This window comes from Pocillopora verrucosa, chromosome 1 (genome assembly GCF_036669915.1).
Source record: "Pocillopora verrucosa isolate sample1 chromosome 1, ASM3666991v2, whole genome shotgun sequence".
Taxonomy (NCBI): Eukaryota; Metazoa; Cnidaria; class Anthozoa; order Scleractinia; family Pocilloporidae; genus Pocillopora; species Pocillopora verrucosa.
In genome coordinates this window covers 10,856,787-10,880,368 of record NC_089312.1, presented here as the reverse complement: position 1 = coordinate 10,880,368, position 23,582 = coordinate 10,856,787, and the positions used below count along the sequence as shown (strand labels likewise).

At 37.2% G+C, this 23,582-nt stretch overlaps 1 protein-coding gene across 1 annotated transcript in view; it reads left to right on the top strand.

Annotated features, from left to right (window-relative positions):
• Window positions 1–966: 966 nt before the first annotated feature.
• Window positions 967–23,582, top strand: part of LOC131769216 (cilia- and flagella-associated protein 58-like) — a 49,583-nt gene continuing 26,967 nt past the window's right edge. Inside the window, exons 1-16 of the mRNA XM_066167850.1 lie at window positions 967–988; window positions 4,978–5,009; window positions 5,739–5,776; window positions 6,159–6,231; window positions 6,733–6,927; window positions 7,068–7,365; window positions 8,041–8,123; window positions 8,788–8,982; window positions 9,151–9,448; window positions 10,115–10,197; window positions 10,856–11,050; window positions 11,217–11,511; window positions 12,178–12,260; window positions 12,919–13,113; window positions 13,279–13,576; window positions 15,114–15,196. Coding sequence (XP_066023947.1) covers window positions 967–988; window positions 4,978–5,009; window positions 5,739–5,776; window positions 6,159–6,231; window positions 6,733–6,927; window positions 7,068–7,365; window positions 8,041–8,123; window positions 8,788–8,982; window positions 9,151–9,448; window positions 10,115–10,197; window positions 10,856–11,050; window positions 11,217–11,511; window positions 12,178–12,260; window positions 12,919–13,113; window positions 13,279–13,576; window positions 15,114–15,196 — 2,466 coding nt within the window. The remainder of the gene's footprint in view (window positions 989–4,977; window positions 5,010–5,738; window positions 5,777–6,158; window positions 6,232–6,732; window positions 6,928–7,067; window positions 7,366–8,040; window positions 8,124–8,787; window positions 8,983–9,150; window positions 9,449–10,114; window positions 10,198–10,855; window positions 11,051–11,216; window positions 11,512–12,177; window positions 12,261–12,918; window positions 13,114–13,278; window positions 13,577–15,113; window positions 15,197–23,582) is intronic.

The window sequence follows — 23,582 nt, the reverse complement described above, 5'->3', positions numbered from 1 at the left end:
CCCATTCCTGCTTTAAGTAACATAGGAGTTTGTCTCATTTTCAAAATGGCGGACTTTGCCGCGAAAAGGTCGTCTTGGTGTCATACAGTGTCCTTCCTTGAGAATGGATCATATAGAGGGCAGGGAAGCTGAATGAAAACCGAGCTAAACGGCCCTAAATTAGCTCACGAAACTCACACAATGTAAAGAAATAGCTACTTAAGTAAGGTAACTTTTGTCTAGATTTTTTACGTCTGCAGTGCGACCGTCTATTCCCATGCAAACCAATATATTTCAGTCACTGAGCAACATAAACGTATTTGCATATTTACGGAGCTTGGGCTTCCTGAGCTTTAAGAAGGGAATAAAGAGAAAAAGGTTTCGGTAAGTAAAGAAAAAAAAAAACCCAAGCGAGTCCCATTAACTGGCGTCCTCGCTTACTCGAGCCACTTTCGATGTTACCCTGGGTAATTGGGGGTAATTTAAACCTTCTTGAACTCTTGCCTACACGATTTTACCCTGAGCAATTTGACACCTAGGCAATTCGAATTGGATCCCCCTGATTAACTTAGAGTCGAAAATGGAAACGAAATCAGAATCTTTCATTTGATCCACCTCTCCGTTTCCTAAATTCTTAGGTCATTCCCACTTGTTAAAAGCTAAACTTGCTTCATTGGTTTTGCACATTTAAGGTCTGAACCCATTGCTACAAGTTACTTATATTTGCAGAACGTTCACGTACAATATTTGATATCTTCATATGCCCGACATAAGCATTGCAAAATTCAAAATGCGAACACGAAAGCGACTGTATCTAGACCAATGCAAAGACATCTTATGCGTGGAACCTCGTCACCATGTCTGCCGCGCGCAAAATTTTATATTACCTTACGTCATAAAGGAAGTTTTCGCAGAAGTACATCGCAGTGAGTCAGGATATTGTTTATTGACTAGGTTTGATAAAACAAAACTAAATTTCGTCTGAAAATGGCTGGAAGAGCTGGGAGAGGTTAGTTCATGCTTTGTAATGTAATTGTTTATATCGTTATTCACTTTAATTCTATAACAGACAGTTTTCAACGCCATTTTTGAGAACGCTAATTTACGCTACCTTTTCAACACTTAGCTCAATCTCTAAACGAGTTTCGAATTTCAGTAGACTGTAAGGTTTGTCTAACGAGAAGATTTTGTTGCGATCATTTTCAATGCGCTGATTTGTGCGACCTCGAGAGAAAAGGAAATAAGATGGTTTTGAGGCAAAAACCAAACCTCTAGATATCTGGTAAAAATGTCGGCAACATGGCTTTCTAGAATTAGATTCGGAATGTTTTTTCAGGTTAAAGTCAATGAAACAAACATAACAGCTAAGACAATGTATTTTCTAACTTAAAAAACAAGAAACTGAGAACCTAAATATAATATATCTTTTAATATAAACAACGGTAACGACGACAAGAAATATCCTCAGCGCTTAACATTGGGCGTCTTGCAAACTGTAAACCATGGCAACAACATATCAACAATCCTTCCGCACGAACTTTTTGATACATTTTATCTCAATAAGTGGAGTATGATCGGTAAATATCGCAAAGAAGGTTGCAGATCTACTGATCTCGATGAATAACAATATAGAACGCTTTTTAACAAAATATCGTAAAACGAAACCAAAGTAATCACAACAGCAAATCAGATGGACGGCAAATGCCTTGAAGATGAGAACTCAAAGTAAAACCAATCAAACAGCCTGAAGCGCGGGAAAACGTGAGAGACCATGCGGTGATTGGTTTAATTTTTGTACCTGATTAGTAGAAAGAGTGGCGCGAGTTTTCTGGTCGCTGCGATTGACGTATGAAGTCATCGGTATGTGGCATGTCAGATATCGGCCATTTTCGCTGGCAATCAAATTCGTCGCCATCGGCGAATTAATTCACCGAGTATCTCTTCGGCTTAAGAGACCTCTTGACAGTTATTCGACAAGGTTGAGCAAACTATCGTGATTTGACAGCATAACATATTATTCATCACTGTTTAAATCTTATGAGAATTGCCAGGAAAGGAAAAGAAAACAAAAGGAAAAAGAGAATTTCACTTTACCCTTCTAAGAAAAAATTGATAGTCTATTTCGATTCTATCTCATTGTTCGTAAGCGATATCAAATTTAAATAAAAACTCCGCGAATTCTCCATGCATGGAATAACTTGCACACGCAAAGTCGCTAAAAAGTGCAACTCCAGCTTGGAGAGAGAAAACAAATAAAAACGGCTACTCACATAACCCATAGTCCTACGCGTAATTTCGCGCGAGCTTCCAAAATTTAAATGTCTGAGCACGCGTTACGCGTCACGCGTCACGTCAGTTGGCTTTTATTTTAAAACATTTTGCCTTCCCATAGCATGTTTCTGAATTACAGTTAAGATGTTTCAGTTTTTTAATTGGTCAAATGACAATCTTGGCTACATACTCAAATTTTAAAAGCTACACGGGTGTGGCCATCACGGGTGTGGCCATGATACACTGCAACAATTCGTCCTCATGGTCAACTTTGTTTTGGAGTGTCGAGCATAATCACAAGGTCTACGTCTCCAATTCTTACGCCAGAAAAGACTTAGCGATTTTATTCGTTGATCGGCGAAAATCATCAGGCACGCCCGCTGCAGCGATGACGGTTTTCAACACTAATCGCCGCGATTGGCTTATAAAATCGTTGATATCTGGCATGTCACTTTGTATTAGCGGCTTAAGGTCCTAAGGGCAGGAACACATTATTTGCGCCATTTCCTCCAATCGCCATCTTTGACGTCTTAAAAACAGAAGTGCTTTTGACAGATTCAGTGGCCACCTGTCCTCCCGTTTGGCCCGAGCGAAATGATGGTTTGGGGTTAGCACAACCTCGTTTGGTGATCTGAACTCCGCTAGGTTAACGGACGGGGAATAACAGCTGGGACTCTACGAACACTGTGATCAGCTCCTCACCAGTCACCACTCGGACCCCTATTATATTATTATATCCCTACGGCATAAATGACTTTCCTTGCAGGTTTCAGTCTTTAAATTTGTGGGCTCCTCAAAAGTGTGGGCAGCTGATGGATTGAATCTCTATATGTTAGTCCAAGTTCGAATGTCTTGTTCTGGAGCAATTGTCGGTCTAACAGCTTTCTTTAACTCTTTAATTACCGGAGCCAACGGGTACAATCTTCAAGTTAGCCGGTCGTCTTACACTGGAATGACATTTGTTTTAAGACTTCAATGAAGAGCGCGAGCCTCTTTTCCGACAGTACGGGTGTTCTATGGAAGATCCGAAGGCGCAAAAATCTCCAACCTCAAGCCATGTTCGTTAGGGGATCAAGCGATTCTCTAAAATTTCGTCGTCCCATTCTAAGCCCTTTGGATCCAAGTCCTGATGAAAAAACATCCCTGGAAGAATAAACGGAGCTGCCATTCCAGCAAGTCACGAACGGAATTGACCATTGAAAGTATACCACGCCTAGTACAAAGTCGATCTTTAATGAGCACTTTTAAATCAAATGTGCCAGTCGAGACGAACCAAGATACAACCAGGTGCATCACAGTTGCATGTCTCCCATCACAGATTGCAGTGCACGCAGGGCTTCTTCTTGCAGCATGATATCGATTGATGTCTTTTTCTGAAACACGAGAAACACAGGCTGTTCTTTTAAACGAAATAAAAACGTTTGCAGACGGAACTAATTAAGAAACCTACACGACGCACTCTTCCTACTTTATCAAGAATACGATCGTTGATGTCTCGCCACCTGCTCTGCATCTTAGGAGACAATCTCTCCAGAACATTTCTTATGTTGTCGGGGATTTAAACCATGTTGAGATACCCGGTAGTTTTGAGGATGTTGGTGCAATCGAACAGGAGAATTTAAACACCTACAGATTCAGCTTCCTTCTGGGTTAAGGCACAAACAGCTACGCACAATCTGTTGAGCTCTTCTTTATGTGTTGCTCCAACAAATACAATCTGCCTACACTTTCAGGTTTATTTCCTTCAGTAACAGTCTCGAAGACATCCGCGAAGAAACATTAAACGGGGGCTTTTTTTCTGGATTACGAGTTTTCTGCTGCTGATTTACGAATTCCTCCTTCGCACGATTTTGCCGTTCAAGATTATAGTAGGCTTGGTCTCTAAGGCTAAATTCGTCAAGATCTCGGAACCGTTTTTTGCTAAGTCTTCTGACTCACGAGTACGATAATCGCATTATAAAACATGGATCAAATTCTGTTTGGAGCTCTGGGGGATCTCCTCGGGAGGATTGGCCTCGCATGGTGCGGATAAGAGAGCATGGACACGACGCCAAGAGTAGTCCTTTCAACATTTACCTTAGCATACTCGTCTTCCCTGGCTACTGCCTTCTTGTGTTTCTTTTCCAGTTTAAGCTGGTCGAATTGATCATTAGTCTGAGAAATCCTATGAGGTGAAAAGAGTAAGAAAAAAATTTGTTTGTACCTTCTAGGAAAACATTGAATGTTTGAATTTAAATTCAAATCTCAGTTTTTATTATTTAGTGCATCTCAGCTTTTATTGTTAATATTGTAGCGCATCTCAGTTTTTATTATTTAGTGCATCTCAATTTTTATTATTTATTGCCGACAACCAAGAAACCTCTCTTTTGGTTAACAGGACGAGCGAGATTTTGCCTACGGGCTCTTGAGTCAAGCGGAATTGGAGTAAGGAGAAGTGAAGGTAAATCCATTGAATGAATATGAATATGTGTTACCTATATTACTTCTTTTGTTTCTAATGGGTGCGCTTGAGGTTTGGTGAACAAGGCTGAAGATTTGTTTTTCAACTGCAGTATTATGACTAAAACCTGGTGAACTGTAAGAAAATTGATTAAGGTAGAATTTACACCAAAAACACATTAGTAGATAATTACATCTGATAAATATCATTCTAAATGCTGTTACTATCGTCATTATCATTGCTCAGAAATACAGTTTAGAATTTGAACGTTTATATTTCTGTCACAGATCGAAACACGAGGGTACAGACCCGAATCAATGTGAGTATCTTAGTATATATATGGGCAAAAGTAAAAGCGAAGAAAATTATAAAGGAGAAGCTTTTTAACGTGGGTGGTTTTCCGAGAGCGAAGCTCAAGGAATACTAATAGCTCCGATACACAGAAAATGTTCAAGGTGAAATATTCAAGAACACTTTCGCGCCAAATATAGATTATTGTGTATTCACAATCCATAGGATATTTTGGCTACGCGCAGTACAAATTTTTTCGAACAGCTTTCTGACCCCTCATTGCTTTTGATTTTCAAATTTTAGTTGAAAATTTGATAACACCATATATCCCCCAGTTTTCGGCCGGGTGACACGTTACATTTGATATATTAGAACGTGGAATATTCTTTTTCTGCAGTGATTATGGATAGTCACACATCTTTTGATCCGCTGGGTATGGATTAAAAGTGCAGGAATGAAATTTGTCATGACGGAAGAGGCTACTCTTCTTTGTTTATTATTCCACCACCTCGTAAGCAACGAAGAGCATTGTTTTGAATAATGTCAACTTAGATCTAATATTTGGCGATAATTTTACCAAAATTAAGTATTGGCTGATAAGTTAAACTGTAAGGACGTGAATGCAATACCGTGAGTGTTAGCAGGTAAGGTCAAAAGGAAAATCCGGGCAACCTCTTACTTTCAAGTGTATTTTAGCATACAAATGTAAAATAGAATTCTTTGGTCTATTTTTCTCTTTTAATGTAATACTACACAGGAACAGCAACGAAGAAAAGAGCAAGAAGAGCTCGAGAGGTATGAGTGTAAACGATAAAGGGAAATGCGATGAGAACTTTTAAATTGATGCTTAATCTAATTAATTTCATGATTTTATGTCTAGGTAACACAAAACAGATCATCCGTGAGGCTGCATTGATTTTAACATTGGCCTAAATTCAAAATAAAGAAATAGTGTTTTACTGAATCTTGTAACTGATATTTTCCCTAGAAATGTTGAGCAACACTTCAGAGACGAAAAGTTGAGTTGTATTATTTGCAGTTTGGTGCGGAAGTTAGACTGATAATTAGCACAGGTTAAAAATGAATGGAACCCGTGTCACTTTGGAAAATCTCACGAGCAGTTGTAGCACTTAGTTCTCTCTGACTCATTTATTCTGTTTGATTCATTCTCTTAAAGTGTGGAGGAGCTGCTTAAAATCAAGCACGAGCTGACAAAAGAAAGGGATGAAAAGCTGTCTGAAATTGCCAGAGTAAGGGTTTTTGATTTCATATTTTCCATTCAAATTTTCTTTCGCTCTTTTACATGCTCTGTGAATTTTCATGAGCCAGCAAATGTTCAACAAAAATTTCAACATAAAAACCGTCTTTATACAGTAAGTTATCGCGTACAGTTTAGTAACTTTGCAAAAACATCTATGTTATCGTGTTTTAAAAAGTATGAAAAGTAAGACTCGCAAATCCGTCCAAAGCAAATGCTAGACCCTGTTGTCATTTTTATTAGAAACTGGTAAATATGGGGTCCCTTATAAATTTTTATGTCTGCCACAAATTTCCATGAAACCTCACAGACTCCTTGATATTGATATTTTTTAATAAATGTTTATTAACAAGCAACGAATATGATTTTTTTTCAGTAAAAAGTTAGAAAGCACAATGATCTTCTAAGTCCATTAGATCTTAAATTGATAGACGACAGGTTTCCATAGTTACACATTAGGTTACATTCGCATGACTTTTTTTTTTTTTGACAGCTGAAAGAAGACATTCAAGTCCAAAGTAATAAAGCTCAGCGAGAAGCTAGAAAAGGAGAGGAACTTAAAAAGGAGTTGAGTCAAGCAAAGAGCGATTTAGAAAATAGAACTGCTGAGCTGCAGACAAAAGCAGGAAATCTTCAACGTGCACAGGAAGACATCACAAAACTTGACCAGCAACTCAAGGAACAGAGGGTAAATTTGTTTAGAGTTTTTATTCAATTTTCATTTGTCTTCAAAAAAAAAAACTTTTAAGCTCCCCTTAGTCATGGATACTTCTTTAATTAGAGAGGAATGGTTTCCAAGTGTTGATGATAATATTTGATTTATTTTAGATAATGAATGAAAAAGCTGTGGAGTATACGGATGTGTTGAATGCTCGCCTAAACAAAGTCCAGCAAGATTTTGATCAGCAACTTGTCAGCATTGATCGGCTGGCCACGGAAAACACACAGAAAGCAGCGGAGTTGAAGGCAAAGGAAGACGAGATAAACGGGCTGAGACAGGAAACACTGCACCAAAGTGCAATGGCAGAAGCCATCCAGAGAAAGCTGAGAGCCATTAAGGATCAGAAGATTGAGGCTGAACAACGAGAAGAAACTCTTAAAGGACAAGTTTCTGCCTTGAAAAAAGGTAAGTGGAATGATGGTATGAAAAGAGAATGTTTGTCTATTTTGAAACTAGGCAGATCTCAGACATATCTGGCTTTCTCTTTTCCTCATTTCTAGAGTAGCCCCAACAAGGCAAAGTCACCTTAATCAAGACTTTGCTGTAGATTTAAGGGACTTACAAATATAGACAAGGTCAACCACAAATTTCAGCTTTTTCAAAGTGTTATCCTGTTAACTAAGTTATGTTTGTTGTATGATTAGTACTAAGGTGAGCTACAATTTATGGAACGGCAGGAAAGAAGCTTTTCCAGTCTCCCAGACCCCAGTTGTGTGCAACTACCAACTGAGCTACGAAGCCACACACTGGTAGCGGGGCACAACATAAAGGATTGTTATGATAATAAACTTTTAGTTCAATGTTAGAAATTATGTTGCTATCCATTGCGGTGAATATTTTGATAGATGTTGTATGGTTCGTGTCACGATATTGAGTCAGGCAAACAATTCATGTCGATTGCCTGACTCATTACGGTGACATAAACGATAAAAAATCTATTAAATTCTTTAGTTCTCGTTAAAATCTATGTCATTACAAATAGTGATAATTAGATCGTCAAACATGCTTACCAATTAAGATTACTCAAATGAGATGTAACCATTACAATCTATAAACTCTCCCTTCCTTTATTGTAATCAGAACTTGAATCAAGCAGAATGGAAGCTGAAGCAGATAAAAAAGCCATCGATGATCTTGTCTGTGAAACGGACATCCTTAACCAGGTACATTACTCTTATCGATTTTACTCTTAATCTGAGCTTAGGAGTTTTTTGTTTTCGGTTTTTAGAAGGGGATGTTGTATCTAATATTTGGTTTTATTTTTGTTAATAAACCCTTTAAAAAATTTTGAATTTGGAGTCAAGAGGTTCTTGTTGTCGGACCTCATCCCGTTTGCTGCGTTTTGAATGAACCTGGAGTATTTACATTCCTCCTGGATAAGCCGCTGGCAAACATCTGTATTCTAAATTTTGAAGACAAAAACATCTTCAAACAGTTGCTCATCGTTTGTTCTTAAGTAAATTTTTAAAGTTAGAGATAATGCAGTTTTTGACTCATTACAACGTATGACTCTAAACTTGCCAATCTATGCCAAGCAAGTGCTAGACCCTGCTGTCATTTTGTTGTAGAAACTGGCATATATAAGATCTCATATAAATCTTGATGTGTTTGCCACAAATGTCGATGAAACCTCTCGGACTCCCTAATATTGCTATGTATATAATAACAATGGTTATGAAAAAGCAACGAATATGATTTTTTTTGTTTCAGTAAGAGGTTAGAAAGTAATATTATCTTCTGAGGGGTCCATCACATTTCAAAATCAATGGAAACAGGTTTCCATAGTTATGCGATAGGTTAAATTTGTTTGATTTTTTGTTTTCACAGGTCAAAGTAGACATCCAAGTCCAAAGTGACAGAGCTCAGAAAGAAGCAAAAAAAGGGGAGGAACTTGAAAAGGAGTTGAGTCAAGCAAAGAGCGATTTAGAAAATAGAACTGCTGAGCTGAAGACAAAAACAGAAAATCTTCAACGTGCACAGGAAGACATCACAAACCTTGACCAGCAACTCAAGGAACAGAGGGTAAATTTGTTAAGAGTTTTTATTCAATTTTCATTTGTCTTCAAACGTTCATGTCAATATTCTCGCGATAGAAAAAAAAATTTTAGGCTTTCCTCGGTCATGGATACTTCTTTAATTAGAGAGGAATGGCTTTCAAGTGTTGATGATAATATTTGATTTATTTTTTAGATAATGAATGAAAAAGCTATGGAGTATACAGATGTGTTGAATACTCGCCTAAACAAAGTCCAGCAAGATTTTGATCAGCAACTTATCAGCATTGATCGGCTGGCCACGGAAAACACACAGAAAGCAGCGGAGTTGAAGGCAAAGGAAGACGAGATAAACGGGCTGAGACAGGAAACACTGCACCAAAGTGCAATAGGAGAAGCCATCCAGAGAAAGCTGAAACCCATTGAGGATTTGAAGATTAATGCTGAACAACGAGAAGAAACTCTTAAGGGACAGATTTCTTGCTTGAAAAAAGGTAAGTGGAATGATGGTATGAAAAGAGAATGTTTGTCTATTTTGAAACTAGGCAGATCCCAGACATATCTGGCTTTCCCTTTTCCTCAGTTCTAGAGTAGCCCCAACAAGGCGAAGTCACCTTAATCGTAATTTTGCGTGTAGATTTAAGTGACTTACGAATATAGACAAGGTCAACTACAATGCAGCTTTTTCAAAGTATTATCCTATATATAAGTTATCTTTGTTGTATGATTAGTACAAAGGTGAGCTGCAATTTATACAACGGCAGGGAAGAAGCTTTCCAGTCTCCCAGACACTAGTTGTGTGCAACTACCAACTGAGCTACGAAGCCACACGCTGGGAGCGGGGCACAATTTAAAGGATTCTTGTGATAATAAACTTTTAGTTCAGTGTTAGAAATTATGTTGGTATCCATTGTGGTGATTATTCTTATAGATGTTGTATGGTTCGTGTCACGATATGGAGTCAGGCGAACAATTCATATCGATTGCCTGACTCAATATGGTGAGATAAACATTAAAACATCTATTAAATTCTTTAGTTCTCGTTAAAAACTTTATGTCATTACAAATGATAATAATTAGATTGTTCGACATACTTATCAATTAAAATTGCTCAAATGAGATGACAATCTATAATCTCTCTCTTCCTTTATCTTATTCAGAACTTGAATCAAGGAAAAATCAAGCTGAAGCAGATAAAAAAGCCATCGATGATCTTGTCTGTGAAAGGGACAGCCTTAACCAGGTACTTTACTCTTGTCAATTTTATACTTAATCTGAGCTTAGGTAGTTTGTGTTTTTGGTTTTTAGAAGGGGATGTTATATTAAATATTTTATTTTTGTCGACAAATCCTTTAAAAATTTTTGAATTTGGAGTCAAGTGGCTCTTGTTCTCGGACCTCATCCTGTTTACTGCGTTATAAATGAACCTGGAGTATTTACATTCCTCCTAGTTAAACCACGAGCATATATCTGTACTCAAAAGTTTAAAGACAAAAACATCTTCCTACAGTAGCTCATCGTGTGTTCTTAGGTACATTTTTAAAGTTAGAGAAAATGCGGTTTTTGACTCATTACAACGTATGACTCTAAACTTGCCAATCTATGCCAAGGAAGTGCTTGACCCTGTTGTCATTTCTTTGTAGAAGTTGGCAGATATAGGGTCTCATATATAAATCTTGATATGTTTGCCACAGATGTCCATCAAACCTCTCCGACTCCCTAATATTGCTATCTTTATAAATGGTTATTAAGAAGCAAGGAATATGATTTTTTTCTTCCAGTAAAAAGGTTAGAAAGCAAGATTATCTTCTAAGGTGTCCATCACATTTTAAAATTAATAGTAACAGTTTTCCTTAGTTAAAAATTTGGTTAAATTTGTAGGATTTTTTTTGTTCCGACAGTTTAAAGAAGAAATCCAAGTCCAAAGTGATGAAGCCCAGCGAGAAGCTAGAAAAGGAGACGAACTTAAAAAGGAGTTGAGTCAAGCAAAGAGCGATTTAGAAAATAGAACTGCTGAGCTGAAAACAAAAACAGAAAATCTTCAACGTGCACAGGAAGACATCACAAAACTTGACCAGCAACTCAAGGAACAGAGGGTAAATTTGTTAAGAGTTTCTATTCAATTTTCATTTGTCTTCAAACGTTCATGTCAATATTCTCGCGATAGAAAAAAAACTTTTAGGCTTCCCCTGGTTATGGATACTTCTTTAATCAGAGAGGAATGGCTTTCAAGTGTCGATGATAATATTTGGTTTATTTTAGATAATGAATGAAAAAGCTGTGGAGTATACGGATGTGTCGAATGCTCGCCTAAACAAAGTCCAGCAAGATTTTGATCAGCAACTTATCAGCATTGATCGGCTGGCCACGGAAAACACACAGAAAGCAGCGGAGTTGAAGGCAAAGGACGAGATAAACGGGCTGAGACAGAAAACACTGCACCAAAGTGCAATAGGAGAAGCCATCCAGAGAAAGCTGAGAGCCATCGAGGATATGAAGATTGAGGCTGAACAACGAGAAGAAACTCTTAAGGGACAGATTTCTTGCTTGAAAAAAGGTAAGTGGAATGATGGTATGAAAAGAGAATGTTTGTCTATTTTGAAACTAGGCAGATCCCAGACATATCTGGCTTTCCCTTTTCCTCAGTTCTAGAGTAGCCCCAACAAGGCGAAGTCACCTTAATCGTAATTTTGCGTGTAGATTTAAGTGACTTACGAATATAGACAAGGTCAACTACAATGCAGCTTTTTCAAAGTATTATCCTATATATAAGTTATCTTTGTTGTATGATTAGTACAAAGGTGAGCTGCAATTTATACAACGGCAGGGAAGAAGCTTTCCAGTCTCCCAGACACTAGTTGTGTGCAACTACCAACTGAGCTACGAAGCCACACGCTGGGAGCGGGGCACAATTTAAAGGATTCTTGTGATAATAAACTTTTAGTTCAGTGTTAGAAATTATGTTGGTATCCATTGTGGTGATTATTTTTATAGATGTTGTATGGTTCGTGTCACGATATGGAGTCAGGCGAACAATTCATATCGATTGCCTGACTCAATATGGTGAGATAAACATTAAAACATCTATTAAATTCTTTAGTTCTCGTTAAAAACTTTATGTCATTACAAATGATAATAATTAGATTGTTCGACATACTTATCAATTAAAATTGCTCAAATGAGATGACAATCTATAATCTCTCTCTTCCTATATCTCATTCAGAACTTGAATCAAGGAAAAATCAAGCTGAAGCAGATAAAAAAGCCATCGATGATCTTGTCTGTGAAAGGGACAGCCTTAACCAGGTAATTTAATCTTGTCAATTTTATACTTAATCTGAGCTTAGGTAGTTTGTGTTTTTGGTTTTTAGAAGGGGATGTTATATTAAATATTTTATTTTTGTCGACAAATCCTTTAAAAATTTTTGAATTTGAAGTCAAGTGGCTCTTGTTCTTGGACCTCATCCTGTTTACTGCGTTATAAATGAACCTGGAGTATTTACATTCCTCCTAGTTAAACCACGAGCATATATCTGTACTCAAAAGTTTAAAGACAAAAACATCTTCCTACAGTAGCTCATCGTGTGTTCTTAGGTACATTTTTAAAGTTAGGGAAAATGCAGTTTTTGACTCATTACAACGTATGACTCTAAACTTGCCAATCTATGCTAAGGAAGTGCTTGACCCTGTTATCATTTCTTTGTAGAAGTTGGCAGATATAGGGTCTCATATATAAATCTTGATATGTTTGCCACAGATGTCCATCAAACCTCTCCGACTCCCTAATATTGCTATCTTTATAAATGGTTATTAAGAAGCAAGGAATATGATTTTTTTCTTCCAGTAAAAAGGTTAGAAAGTAAGATTATCTTCTAAGGTGTCCATCACATTTTAAAATTAATAGAAACAGTTTTCCATGGTTAAAAATTTGGTTAAATTTGTAGGATTTTTTTTGTTCCGACAGTTTAAAGAAGAAATCCAAGTCCAAAGTGATGAAGCCCAGCGAGAAGCTAGAAAAGGAGACGAACTTAAAAAGGAGTTGAGTCAAGCAAAGAGCGATTTAGAAAATAGAACTGCTGAGCTGAAGACAAAAACAGAAAATCTTCAACGTGCACAGGAAGACATCACAAAACTTGACCAGCAACTCAAGGAACAGAGGGTAAATTTGTTAAGAGTTTCTATTCAATTTTCATGTCTTCAAACATCATGTCAATATTCGCGCGATAGAAAAAAAACTTTTAGGCTTCCCCTGGTTATGGATACTTCTTTAATTAGAGAGGAATGGCTTTCAAGTGTCGATGATAATATTTGGTTTATTTTTTAGATAATCAATGAAAAAGCTGTGGAGTATACGGATGTGTTGAATGCTCGCCTAAACAAAGTCCAGCAAGATTTTGATCAGCAACTTATCAGCATTGATCGGCTGGCCACGGAAAACACACAGAAAGCAGCGGAGTTGAAGGCAAAGGAAGACGAGATAAACGGGCTGAGACAGGAAACACTGCACCAAAGTGCAATAGGAGAAGCCATCCAGAAAAAGCTGAGAGCCATTGAGGATCAGAAGATTGAGGCTGAACAACGAGAAGAAACTCTTAAAGGACAAGTTTCTTGCTTGAAAAAAGGTAAGTGGAATGATGGTATGGAAAGGGAACGTTTGTCTTTTTTAAAAACTAGACAGATCTCAGACATATCTGGCTTTCCCTTTTCTTCAGTTCTAGAGTAGCCCAACGAGGCAAAGTCACCTTAATCGTGATTTTGCGTGTAGATTTAAGGGACTTACAAATATAGACAAGGTCAATTACAAATTGCAGCTTTTTCCAAGTGTTATCCTGTTAAGTAAGTTATCTTTGTTGTATGATTAGTACTAAGGTGAGCTGCAATTTATGCAACGGCAGGAAAGAAACTTTTCCAGTCTCCCAGACACTAGTTGTGTGCAACTACCGACTGAGCTACGAAGCCACACGCTGGGAGCAGGGCACATTTTAAAGGATTCTAATAATAATTAATTTTAAGTGCAATGTTGAAAATAGAGAGTAATATATGGGTGTGCATTGATATGGAATTTCTCTTCGAGTGTTCCATATCTATAATTAACTGTGTAATATATAGATTTAGCCAAGACTAAAAGAGGAGCTCGCTTTTTTTTTTCCCGTACGTCCCAAGGGTTCAACGCCTTGCGCCGGCCAGGACTAGAACTCGGGTCGTCCGACTCGGAACCCAGTGCACTGACCACTGGACTACTGGACAGAGCCGTGGCGTTGGAGTGCCCGCGGCACAGTTAACAACACATGTTAAAAGTAGCACCTTGTACGGTCGTACCGTCGTGCGGTCGTACATCCAAATTCATGATGACAAAATGCGTTGAATTATAACAAAAAAAAACAATAAACATACTTTTCACTCAAAAAAATTCTTAGTTACTGACTTTGTCCTCACCGACAGAAGAAATATTTCACGTACAGTGCCAAAATCGGCCAGTGGCAACTCTACCAGCTTGGCTCCAGCAGTCGATTGTTGTTCTCAGCCGCGAGAAATGCCATTACCAAAGCCACTGAATACGTAACTTTCGGTTTTTCTTTTCGCACTTTGGTTTTCTTCCCATTCTAGAAAAGTTTGAACGTCTGTGTCTGTGAACGATACGGATTTTTCAGTTTTTTAACAGCCATAATCCGAGAAAATTGCAAAAAAAGACCTTGGATTGAGAATGGTCAAGGCTTTATTGTTCATTCATCAACCTAACAGAGTGGCGAGAAAGGCGAGTGACGTGCTAGCAGCTGATTGGTGATATCAAACACACGCGAAAAAATATCGTATATTTTCAAGTGCGTTGTAACGGCTTTTCTTAGGGCTGGAAATCCTAGTATAACACCATAGTTTATATGATAAATTATGTTATTATTCATCGTGGTGAATAACTTGATAGGTGTTTAATCGTTTGTCTTATGATAAAGAGTCAGGCGACCAATTCATATTGATAGCCTGACTCTATATTTTGAGATAAACAATAAAACGTCTATCAAATGTTTTAGTTCGTGTTAAAAGTTGATGTAATTACAAATCATGATAATTAGATTGTTTGACATATTTAGAAATTAAGATTACTCAAATGAGATTTAACCTTTACAATCTATAGAATTTCTCTGCCTTTATCTTAATCAGAACTTGAATCAAGAAGGAAGCAGACTGAAGCAGATAAAAAAGCCATCGATGATCTTGTCTGTGCAAGGGGCATCCTTAACAAGGTACTTCACCCTTGTCAATTTTACTCTTAATCTGAGCTTGGTGTTTTAGGGTTTTGGTTTTTAGAAGAGGATGTTATATCTAGTATTTGCTTTTATTTTAGTTTATCAATCTTTTAAAAAGTGTCCAAATTCTGTTATAACCTCAGGAACATTGATGTTTGATTAAAAGGGAACGTGGATTTTGGATGAAACATCGTTCTTTTTATGAAAAAGATCATCGCTTAGATAATTCTCCTTAGGTGGGCTAAAAACAGGACCAGGACCTCATCCTGTTTGCTGCGTTATGAATGCACTTGAATCGAATCGAATGTTTGTCCATTGCAGGTTCCCCTCCTCCCACCCCTCCCCTGGACTGACTGCTAGTTCACTACAGGTTCCTCTCCTCCCACCCCACCCTTAGGAAGTCTTAAGGCACCCTAAGGCACCGCAATTTTTCTCATCCTATGTTATTGAGTATAATTAATAAGAGAGAGGATTTGAGTTTGTCTATGTGCTTAAATACACACAGGAGGAGATGGAAGCAAAAGAAAAAATAAAAATGTAAGTACTAAAGGTTGTCTCATTCGTTGCATTAGCACCGTGCTTTTTAAGTGCTTTCATGTCTCCCGATCTTGCTGCAAATGTATAAGCTAGAAAGTTATACCTGTGTCAACTTGTGGTTAATGTTTGCTTACCTGAAAAATACTGAAATTAGTAAACAACTGCTAAGTCTGTCTTAGAGTCAAATTTTGGCATCGCAAGCTGTCGGATTATCAATTAATCAATTTGGGAAGTTACAACCTTTTTCCCCTTATTTTAGACCCTGCAGCACCCTTTTGCCTCTCTCGTAATACTTAATTCCTTGTTAAAAATTAACACTTCTTCTAGAATTAGTAAGAGCCATAAACATTTCTATTTGCTTGAAAATATTTGGTTCACATATTTTCCCAATTTTAAACTATTCCTTAACGCTATAAGAGTTAAGGAGCTCCAGTAAAATGACACAAAAGGACATTTTGTTTGTCTTCGTGAAGTGATATCACAGAGTGTTGTAAATTTTTTTCTTCTTTTTACAGAGAATTGAAGAAATTAGAGAGAAACTTCGCTATCTATCGCTTGGAGGTAAAATATCTGTAATTGAGCACTTTGTACGTAGAACGCTTTATCTTGTTGGTGAATCTGATTTCCATGCTAATGCGTTAAGCAGAATCAAGTGACAAATATTTTTATGTTTGTATTTACGGGCGAAATATTTGAAGATTATTGTCTTACCGAAACGATTGATGAGATTGGAAACATGCCGTTGCACTTAAAAGTTGTCCATTAAATTTTGAATCTTGTCGCGCCGTAAAAGTGAAAGCGCTTGTCCAAATATCTTTAAACTGCTCGAAAAAAAAGACACAAAAGCTGGTTTCTTCTTGTTCAAGAAACTGTTTAAGCATTCTTGTGACTTCTTTTTGATTTTGACGAGACCTCTGTGAAAGATCTACTTTGAGCAGAGGCGTCCAGAGCAATTTAGAGAAAAATATTGCATTACAGGTAATTTAGCGTAACGACCAGTAAACTTCTATTCACGGCTCGGATTACTGTCTTTCAATTTCACCAAAGTAACAATAAAAAACCACCCGCTACCTGCAACTGAGAAGTGTTGACGGGGAAATCTTGAGGTGTTTCAAAGTACCACCGAACAATATCGGTAAACATAGTCTTGTAATTGGTTTTTCAGGGGAAGATGGCTCTGAATGACATGGAGAAGTAAGTAAAATAATATAATTATTCGCTTATCAGGAATGGTTAGAAGACTGTTTCTAAGATGAAGTTTTCTGAGAGTGTAGCCCTGCTGAGAGGCTGGGTTGAAATCATGGTCACAGAAACGCTTGAATTTTTGGAAATGAAGATCTATAGCCCGTTATCAGTGGAGAAAATAGAGGAAAAATCTATAATAAGCAGTCGAAATACTTCTCAAGTTTTTTAATCTGGTAAATTTGTAAACCATGCAGTTCAAATTTATTTACAAATTAAGGTGAGTGGAAAATTTCGAGGTGAAAATTTTGCCAAAATTTCTTTCTAAAAAAAAATTTTTCTCAGAGAAAATTCCAATAGCTCCGTAACATCTAGATAATTTGATTACTTGTCGACATAATAGCAAAGAGTTGATCATCTAAAAAGTCTTAGTGAAGCTTTTTTAATTTTTAAGTAAATTCAACCATTTAGTAGATCACGACTTATTAAATTATTTAAGTTCATAAACCTTACTGGAAGAGTAAAATTCCATTTTGTATTTCACTTTTTACAGCAAATTGGAGGATGCGAAGAAAGCTCTAGCAGATGTAAGTATACTTGAAGAAATGTCAGCATTCACTTGCAGCACTTTAATTTGTTTTCAGCCTTAGAAATCTGAAATTATTCATTTCAGCTTTTCTTGTAACTTGTAAAGAAGTGCAAACTATCTAACCAACTGAACTTGTCAGCGTGATTGAGTATGTCTTAGGATGTGGGTCCTGATCAAATTATTCAAAAAGCTGAAAAAAAGATCCCCCTCTCTGATCGTCTGTTGAAATTGGAATACTACGACTTTATTATGGCACAAGCAAAGTGTAGTTAAATGCATGTGAACGTTCATCACCGCATGCAAAGTGTCGATTCCCGGTTGAATTGATTCATTTTGTTTCATCAGAAACGTTTAATAGCCATATAACTATAAATTTGATAACCTCGACCGTTCACTTGTTTTTAAAAACACCTCAAATCTCGGCTTCAGTTTGAGATATCAAGGACATCATTCTCGGTTATTAAGTAGTTAGAATGGATTGCCTTTTTTGGGAACTTGTCAAAGAAACTACTGTCTTGATTTTTCCATCACATTGTCAAGACAAACTTACTATCCTAGGAGCTGTTAAAGATTGTAAACAACAATATAATTTAGTTTAAAATTATAATTAGGACCTTTCCGCACTGGCGACTGAGTTGTTTATTTAGACAAATTTTCTTTCATCACGAACATTTTACAAGTGCGGATGGCTTGTCGCAACTTCACAAATTTTGGCCAAATCAGACATATCTTCAAACGCACCGCCGATAAACCAAACCTTTATAACCTTGTCAATCATTTGTCGTAAAACTATGACAAGTGTGTAATTGAACTGAAATAAGTTTACTAGAAAGGCAAAAATTGTCATTTGCTGCAAAACTCGGGCATTTTATATTTTGAAAACGACTTAGGACCAATCTGGGAAATTGATTTGAAATTGACGAAAATCCCCTTAATTTATAACCTAAAAACGTAAGTAGGTAGCTCTTGCTGAGATAACTCGGCCTACAATCCTCTGAAATCATCTTTACACATAACTTTAAGTACTTGAAACTCCCAAGGATGGGTATTGTGATAGGAGTAATATTACTCTTTAGACGGCCTTTACAAGAACTACTGAAACAATATCAACATCCCGTTACACTTAAAACAGCAAGCAATCCAAATGTTATACCATTATCACTGACAAACACTGCATTTCTCTTTTGCTAGGGTAAAAGAAATCAAGGAAAAAGAAAAAGGCTGGACGTATTTAAATGTCTTTAATTTACTTCCTTATTTTCTTTTATTATTAATGTCAATTATTTTTTCACGATGTACTGCAATTTTTCATCCTCTTTTCCAATTTTTTAATACTTTTCCTACGATCTTTTTAGCTTAGACAATACCTTCCTTTGTTCGATTTCGGTTTAGAAGTTTTTATTATTACTGGTGTCAATTATATTTATGTGACGTGCTACAGCTTTTCATTCTCTTTCGCCATTTATTAATGCTCTTCCTACGATCTTTTATCTTAAACAGTACCTTTATTTTTTTGGGCTCAGTTTTAGAAGTTTTTTTTATTACTGATGTCAGTTATATTTATACGACGTGCTGCAATTTTCCTCTCTCTTGGTTTTTAATTCCTTTCGCAATTTAATGTTCTACGATCTTTTTATCTTAGAAAGTACTTTTCTTTTATTAGGTTTCGGTTTTAGAAGTTTTTTATTGCTGATGTCAATAATATTCATAAGACGTACTACAATTTTCAAACTCTTTGTTTTTGAATTCATTTCGCAATTTTTAGTGCTCTTCCTACCATCTTTTTATTTTAGGCAAAACCTTTCTTTTGTTCAGTTTCAGTTTTAGGAGTTTTTTTTTATTACTGATGTCAATTACATCTATATGACGTGCTGCAATTTTTATTCTCTTTGTTTTTGAATTAATTTCGCCATTTTCAATGCTCTTCCTGCCATCTTTTCATCTTAAGCAGTACCTTTCTTTTGTCCGGTTTCGGTTTTAGAAGTTTTCCATCGTCAGAAACTTCACAAGTGTGGCTATCATTGGTATCTCAGGTAAGAAAGATTCGATTCTCATCATAGTGGCCTCAACCAAAATTATCAGTTGCAAAGTCTTTGCACCAGTCGACCTCCACAAATCGAACTTGACCGACTTGTTACCACTATCGTTGGATTTTCTCTTTCCATGCACAAGGGAGACTCACTGTTCACTGCCTGAGTAATGTTTTACTCAGGTAGAATTACACCATCTGTGCTTCATCATCAACAACTTACAGTAAGCTCCACCACCACTGGAAGATACGACCTCGGTCAATTACCCTGCCTCACCACAAGGTCGCAACCAGACCACCTCCACCAACACTGCCGGATTAGCTGCGTCTACCAATACAGCCAACTGAAGACGGCCTCAGCCAGCACAAAGAGCGAGACCACTTCATCCTGAGCACTCAACCGGGCCACTCTTTCGGCACAACTAACTGTGCTTTCTCGACCAAAGCAGCCAAATGGAGGGCATCTCCACTACTTCCGGTAGCACAACCAACTTCATTACAGAATCACAGCTGTGATCACATACTGCTTCAGACGACCTCTTTCTTCCCTACAACTGCTTTTCATCAACAAATTACGACTGATAACTCTCCCTAACTTCTACCTAAAATGAAAGTTTCTCTAGTCAACAGTTCGAGCCACTGAGGATAAATGTATAAGGTGACTGGAAAGAAAGGAAAAGGAAAAAAAAGAGTTCATGAACTAAATTTTCTTCGCGAAAGGTTCGAGTTATTGTCAACTGTATCCTACGTTTTAAGTGGCTGCTTCTATAAATTATTTCTATCTTGGGCTCTTCCCTTCTTCATTCACAGCTTAGAGTGTGGAGTATACGACTTGTTTCACGGAGTTCATTTGCTTGTTTACTTCGCATCAAAGCCTCATAGAATTACTTGCTTCATCCTTGTCATAAATGAAACAAACCGAACCGAAACTCGAGTTATTTCATCTCGTTTGCGACAATGACCGCTTATCATCCATTGCATTGTACCAAATGCCTTTGGCATATCAGCACTGAAAAGGTTGGTAGGTACGCATCGGCCAGTTGGTCCGACAGTATACTTAAGTACTCCTGTGGATTATTCTAGATGGTATGTCTTAACCGCTGGCGTGTAAACCTCATGTCTTCTCCAATATGCTGTCACATCTCTGCAGTGGTCTTTTTAAGCTAAGTCACGCTTATTGAAATTCTTGTTGTGCAGCTTCTGCCAGCCTATAAATGTAAATGTATTTCTCCAAAGGAAATGCCAGATAGGTGTGAGTTTTCAGATCTCTTTCGGTTTCTAATTTGTTGTTTCTGTCATGGAGCTAATTGTGGGTGCATGCCAATAGATGCTGAGATTTCCTCTATCCCGTACATGAATAGTGAGTCAAACGATCTTTGTTCCACTTTTTCCTTGATGCTGTGGGAAGAGCCCTCATAGAGTGCTTGTGGTCGATAGTGATGATTGCTTCCTTGATAAAGCTATTTTCCCTCTCTTGAAGTTGTGGTCCAGCCAAACTCCTTTCAACCAACGTTCACCAGGCGCTGAAATGGTTACTCATTGGTGCGCCATAACTCCAGTATCATTTCCAAAGAGGCAATTGTCAACTATAACCAATGCTTATTACTTTAACTGTGCTGTTGATCTTGTAAGAGTACCTATTCGTTCATGTTCCAAAGGGAGAAGCTGACAAAAGCTTTGTACAGCACAGTCTGAGTTCTCTTTTCAATTCTTTAATGATGAGTAAGACAGTAATTTTGTTAGGGACTCTAAGAGTCCTATTTCTTTATGTCCATCCCGCTCACTTCCCCCTTGGACGATTTAAGAGGTTCTTTATTGTCCTGAATGGAATGTAAAGGATTGCACTCTGTAGAGCACTTTCCTCTTTCTCAGTGGCCGTCTGGACATTCGAGGCTGGGCTTTCAGTCTTTTGGTATTTACCATTCTTCAATCCAATCTGGTGTGCAATTACAATCTAAGAGGGTTATTTTACCACCCTGTTTGTTTTCTCTGCGGATTTTATGACTCTCAAAATTGCTGCCGTCATACGGAGTAAAAACTTCATTCTGTTACTTAATGGAGCTGATGAAGCTGAGGGAGAATGAGCTAGTGGGAACCAATTTTCTGGAGGATCTTCAAGAGTTCGTACGCATTCTCTACACGGAATTGAATGGTAGAATCGGCGGAGGTAAACTGAGTTATTCGTTGTTTTCTGAAACTCTACTTCCTGCTTTAGCTTTTCCCGTTGCAAGTACTCCTTTCCTCCTGCGTCGGTAAAGGAACTCTTCGGTCAGTACCATGAGCTTTTTGAAAGGGAAAAGCTGATAAAAGCATTGTACAGCTCAGTTTTGGCTCTGTATTCACTCATCAATAATGGATAAGACGATGATATTTGAGTGGCTTTGAAAAACTTTTTCTTATCTCTCCATCGCTATAACCTCCCCACTGAACAGTTTAAGAGACTCGTTGTGGTTCTCATGGGCATGCAGAGGGTTATTCTCTGTACTGCACCATCCTCTTTTAAAGCGGCCGTCTCCTTGACCTTGGCCTTCTCCTTGACTGTGTTGGCCGAGGCGGCCAATTCGGTCGTGTTAGTCGAGGTAGTCTGGTCAAATGACCAATTAGGCGGGAAAGGCAGAATAATGGTTGAGGCCGATGGTTGTGGTGGTCGAGCTAACTGCTGCCACCTTTAGAATTGTGAAGTAGGAACAGTGACCCCTTTGCATGTGATTGAGAGGTACCATCATGTATCGTGTTTTTTTTTTTCAGTCTGGCTGGGTTGATTTGTGGTTGTCGCCCAGTGCATTGACATGCAGCTGATTCTGTTGGATGTGGTCACCATGTTGTGCATCAAGTCCTTCTTCTCTGAGAAAGTCAATATTTGGCCACATATTTGATAGGCTCTGGTCCTAGAATCTTCTGAAAACGAAACCGAACTGAATTTCATTTATTTTGCAAGTGTTTATTTGAATGTCTATAATATTTTTTTTTTGGATTTATACTCACAACCTTCGTTTAATAAGTTTTCATACTTATCTGTTCTGAATTATTGCAGCACGTCATGGTTATCATTTAGTATTTTTTTCATATGTATAGTTTTTTTCTCTTGTTTAAATTATTATTATCATTTCAGCCTCTACTCTCGTTTCATTCAAATGTCATATTGCTTTTTATCCAAAATTTTCTTAAACTGTGCTGAATTTCATTTATTTTGCAAGTGTTTCTTTTTTAATGTTTGATTTTAATTTCTTTTTCTCAGATTTATACTGACAACCTTTTTAAAATAAGCTTTCAAACTGTATTTGTCTTGAATTATTTCAGTACGCCACGGTTATCATTTTAGGATTATTTTCGTCTATATTCTTTCCTAAAGTAACACATAATGTAACTCTTTTCATCTTATTTAATTTAAATGTAAGATTTTCTTAATTCTTTGTCAAATTTATGCTCAATTCTCTGCTACTCATTTCATTTTTATTCCAAAAACTTTGTATTATTGCAGCACGTCACTCAAAATAATATTTCAATTCTAGTACTCTGCCTATTATAAATCTGAAAGCTTTGTATTCTCAAGAAGGAATTTGCGCAGCAAGTAATTGTCACAATTTTAAGATCATTTTCCATTTTAATTAAATTATTATTTTTAAATAAATTTAATGTAACACTGTTTTCAATTTACTGCTCTTTTTCCGGCTTTATGATGAAAACTTTCTTGAAGTGCACGAGAAAACCAGGTGGAATCGGATGGATTGATCATGTTCAAATCTATATCGGTATGGGTTCCCCTTAGGAAAATACCCATTTCCTGAAGTTTTTGCACAATGAAAGACAAGTTACTGTAACAGACATAAGTGCCATCTGTGAATTCAATCAACTGGGTTATATTCTATATCTATCAGACTTCAGGAAAATTAAACTGTGTTAACTTGTCCGTTTCATTTCTTCCCTATCCTCGCCCTAAAGTAAAGCCTGGTTTTGTCAAAGTCCAAAGATTGAAAATTTGAAGGCAACTGATTTCATTATCAGTGTTGACTTGAATTGCATATCTAAGCAAACGCTTTTTGTCT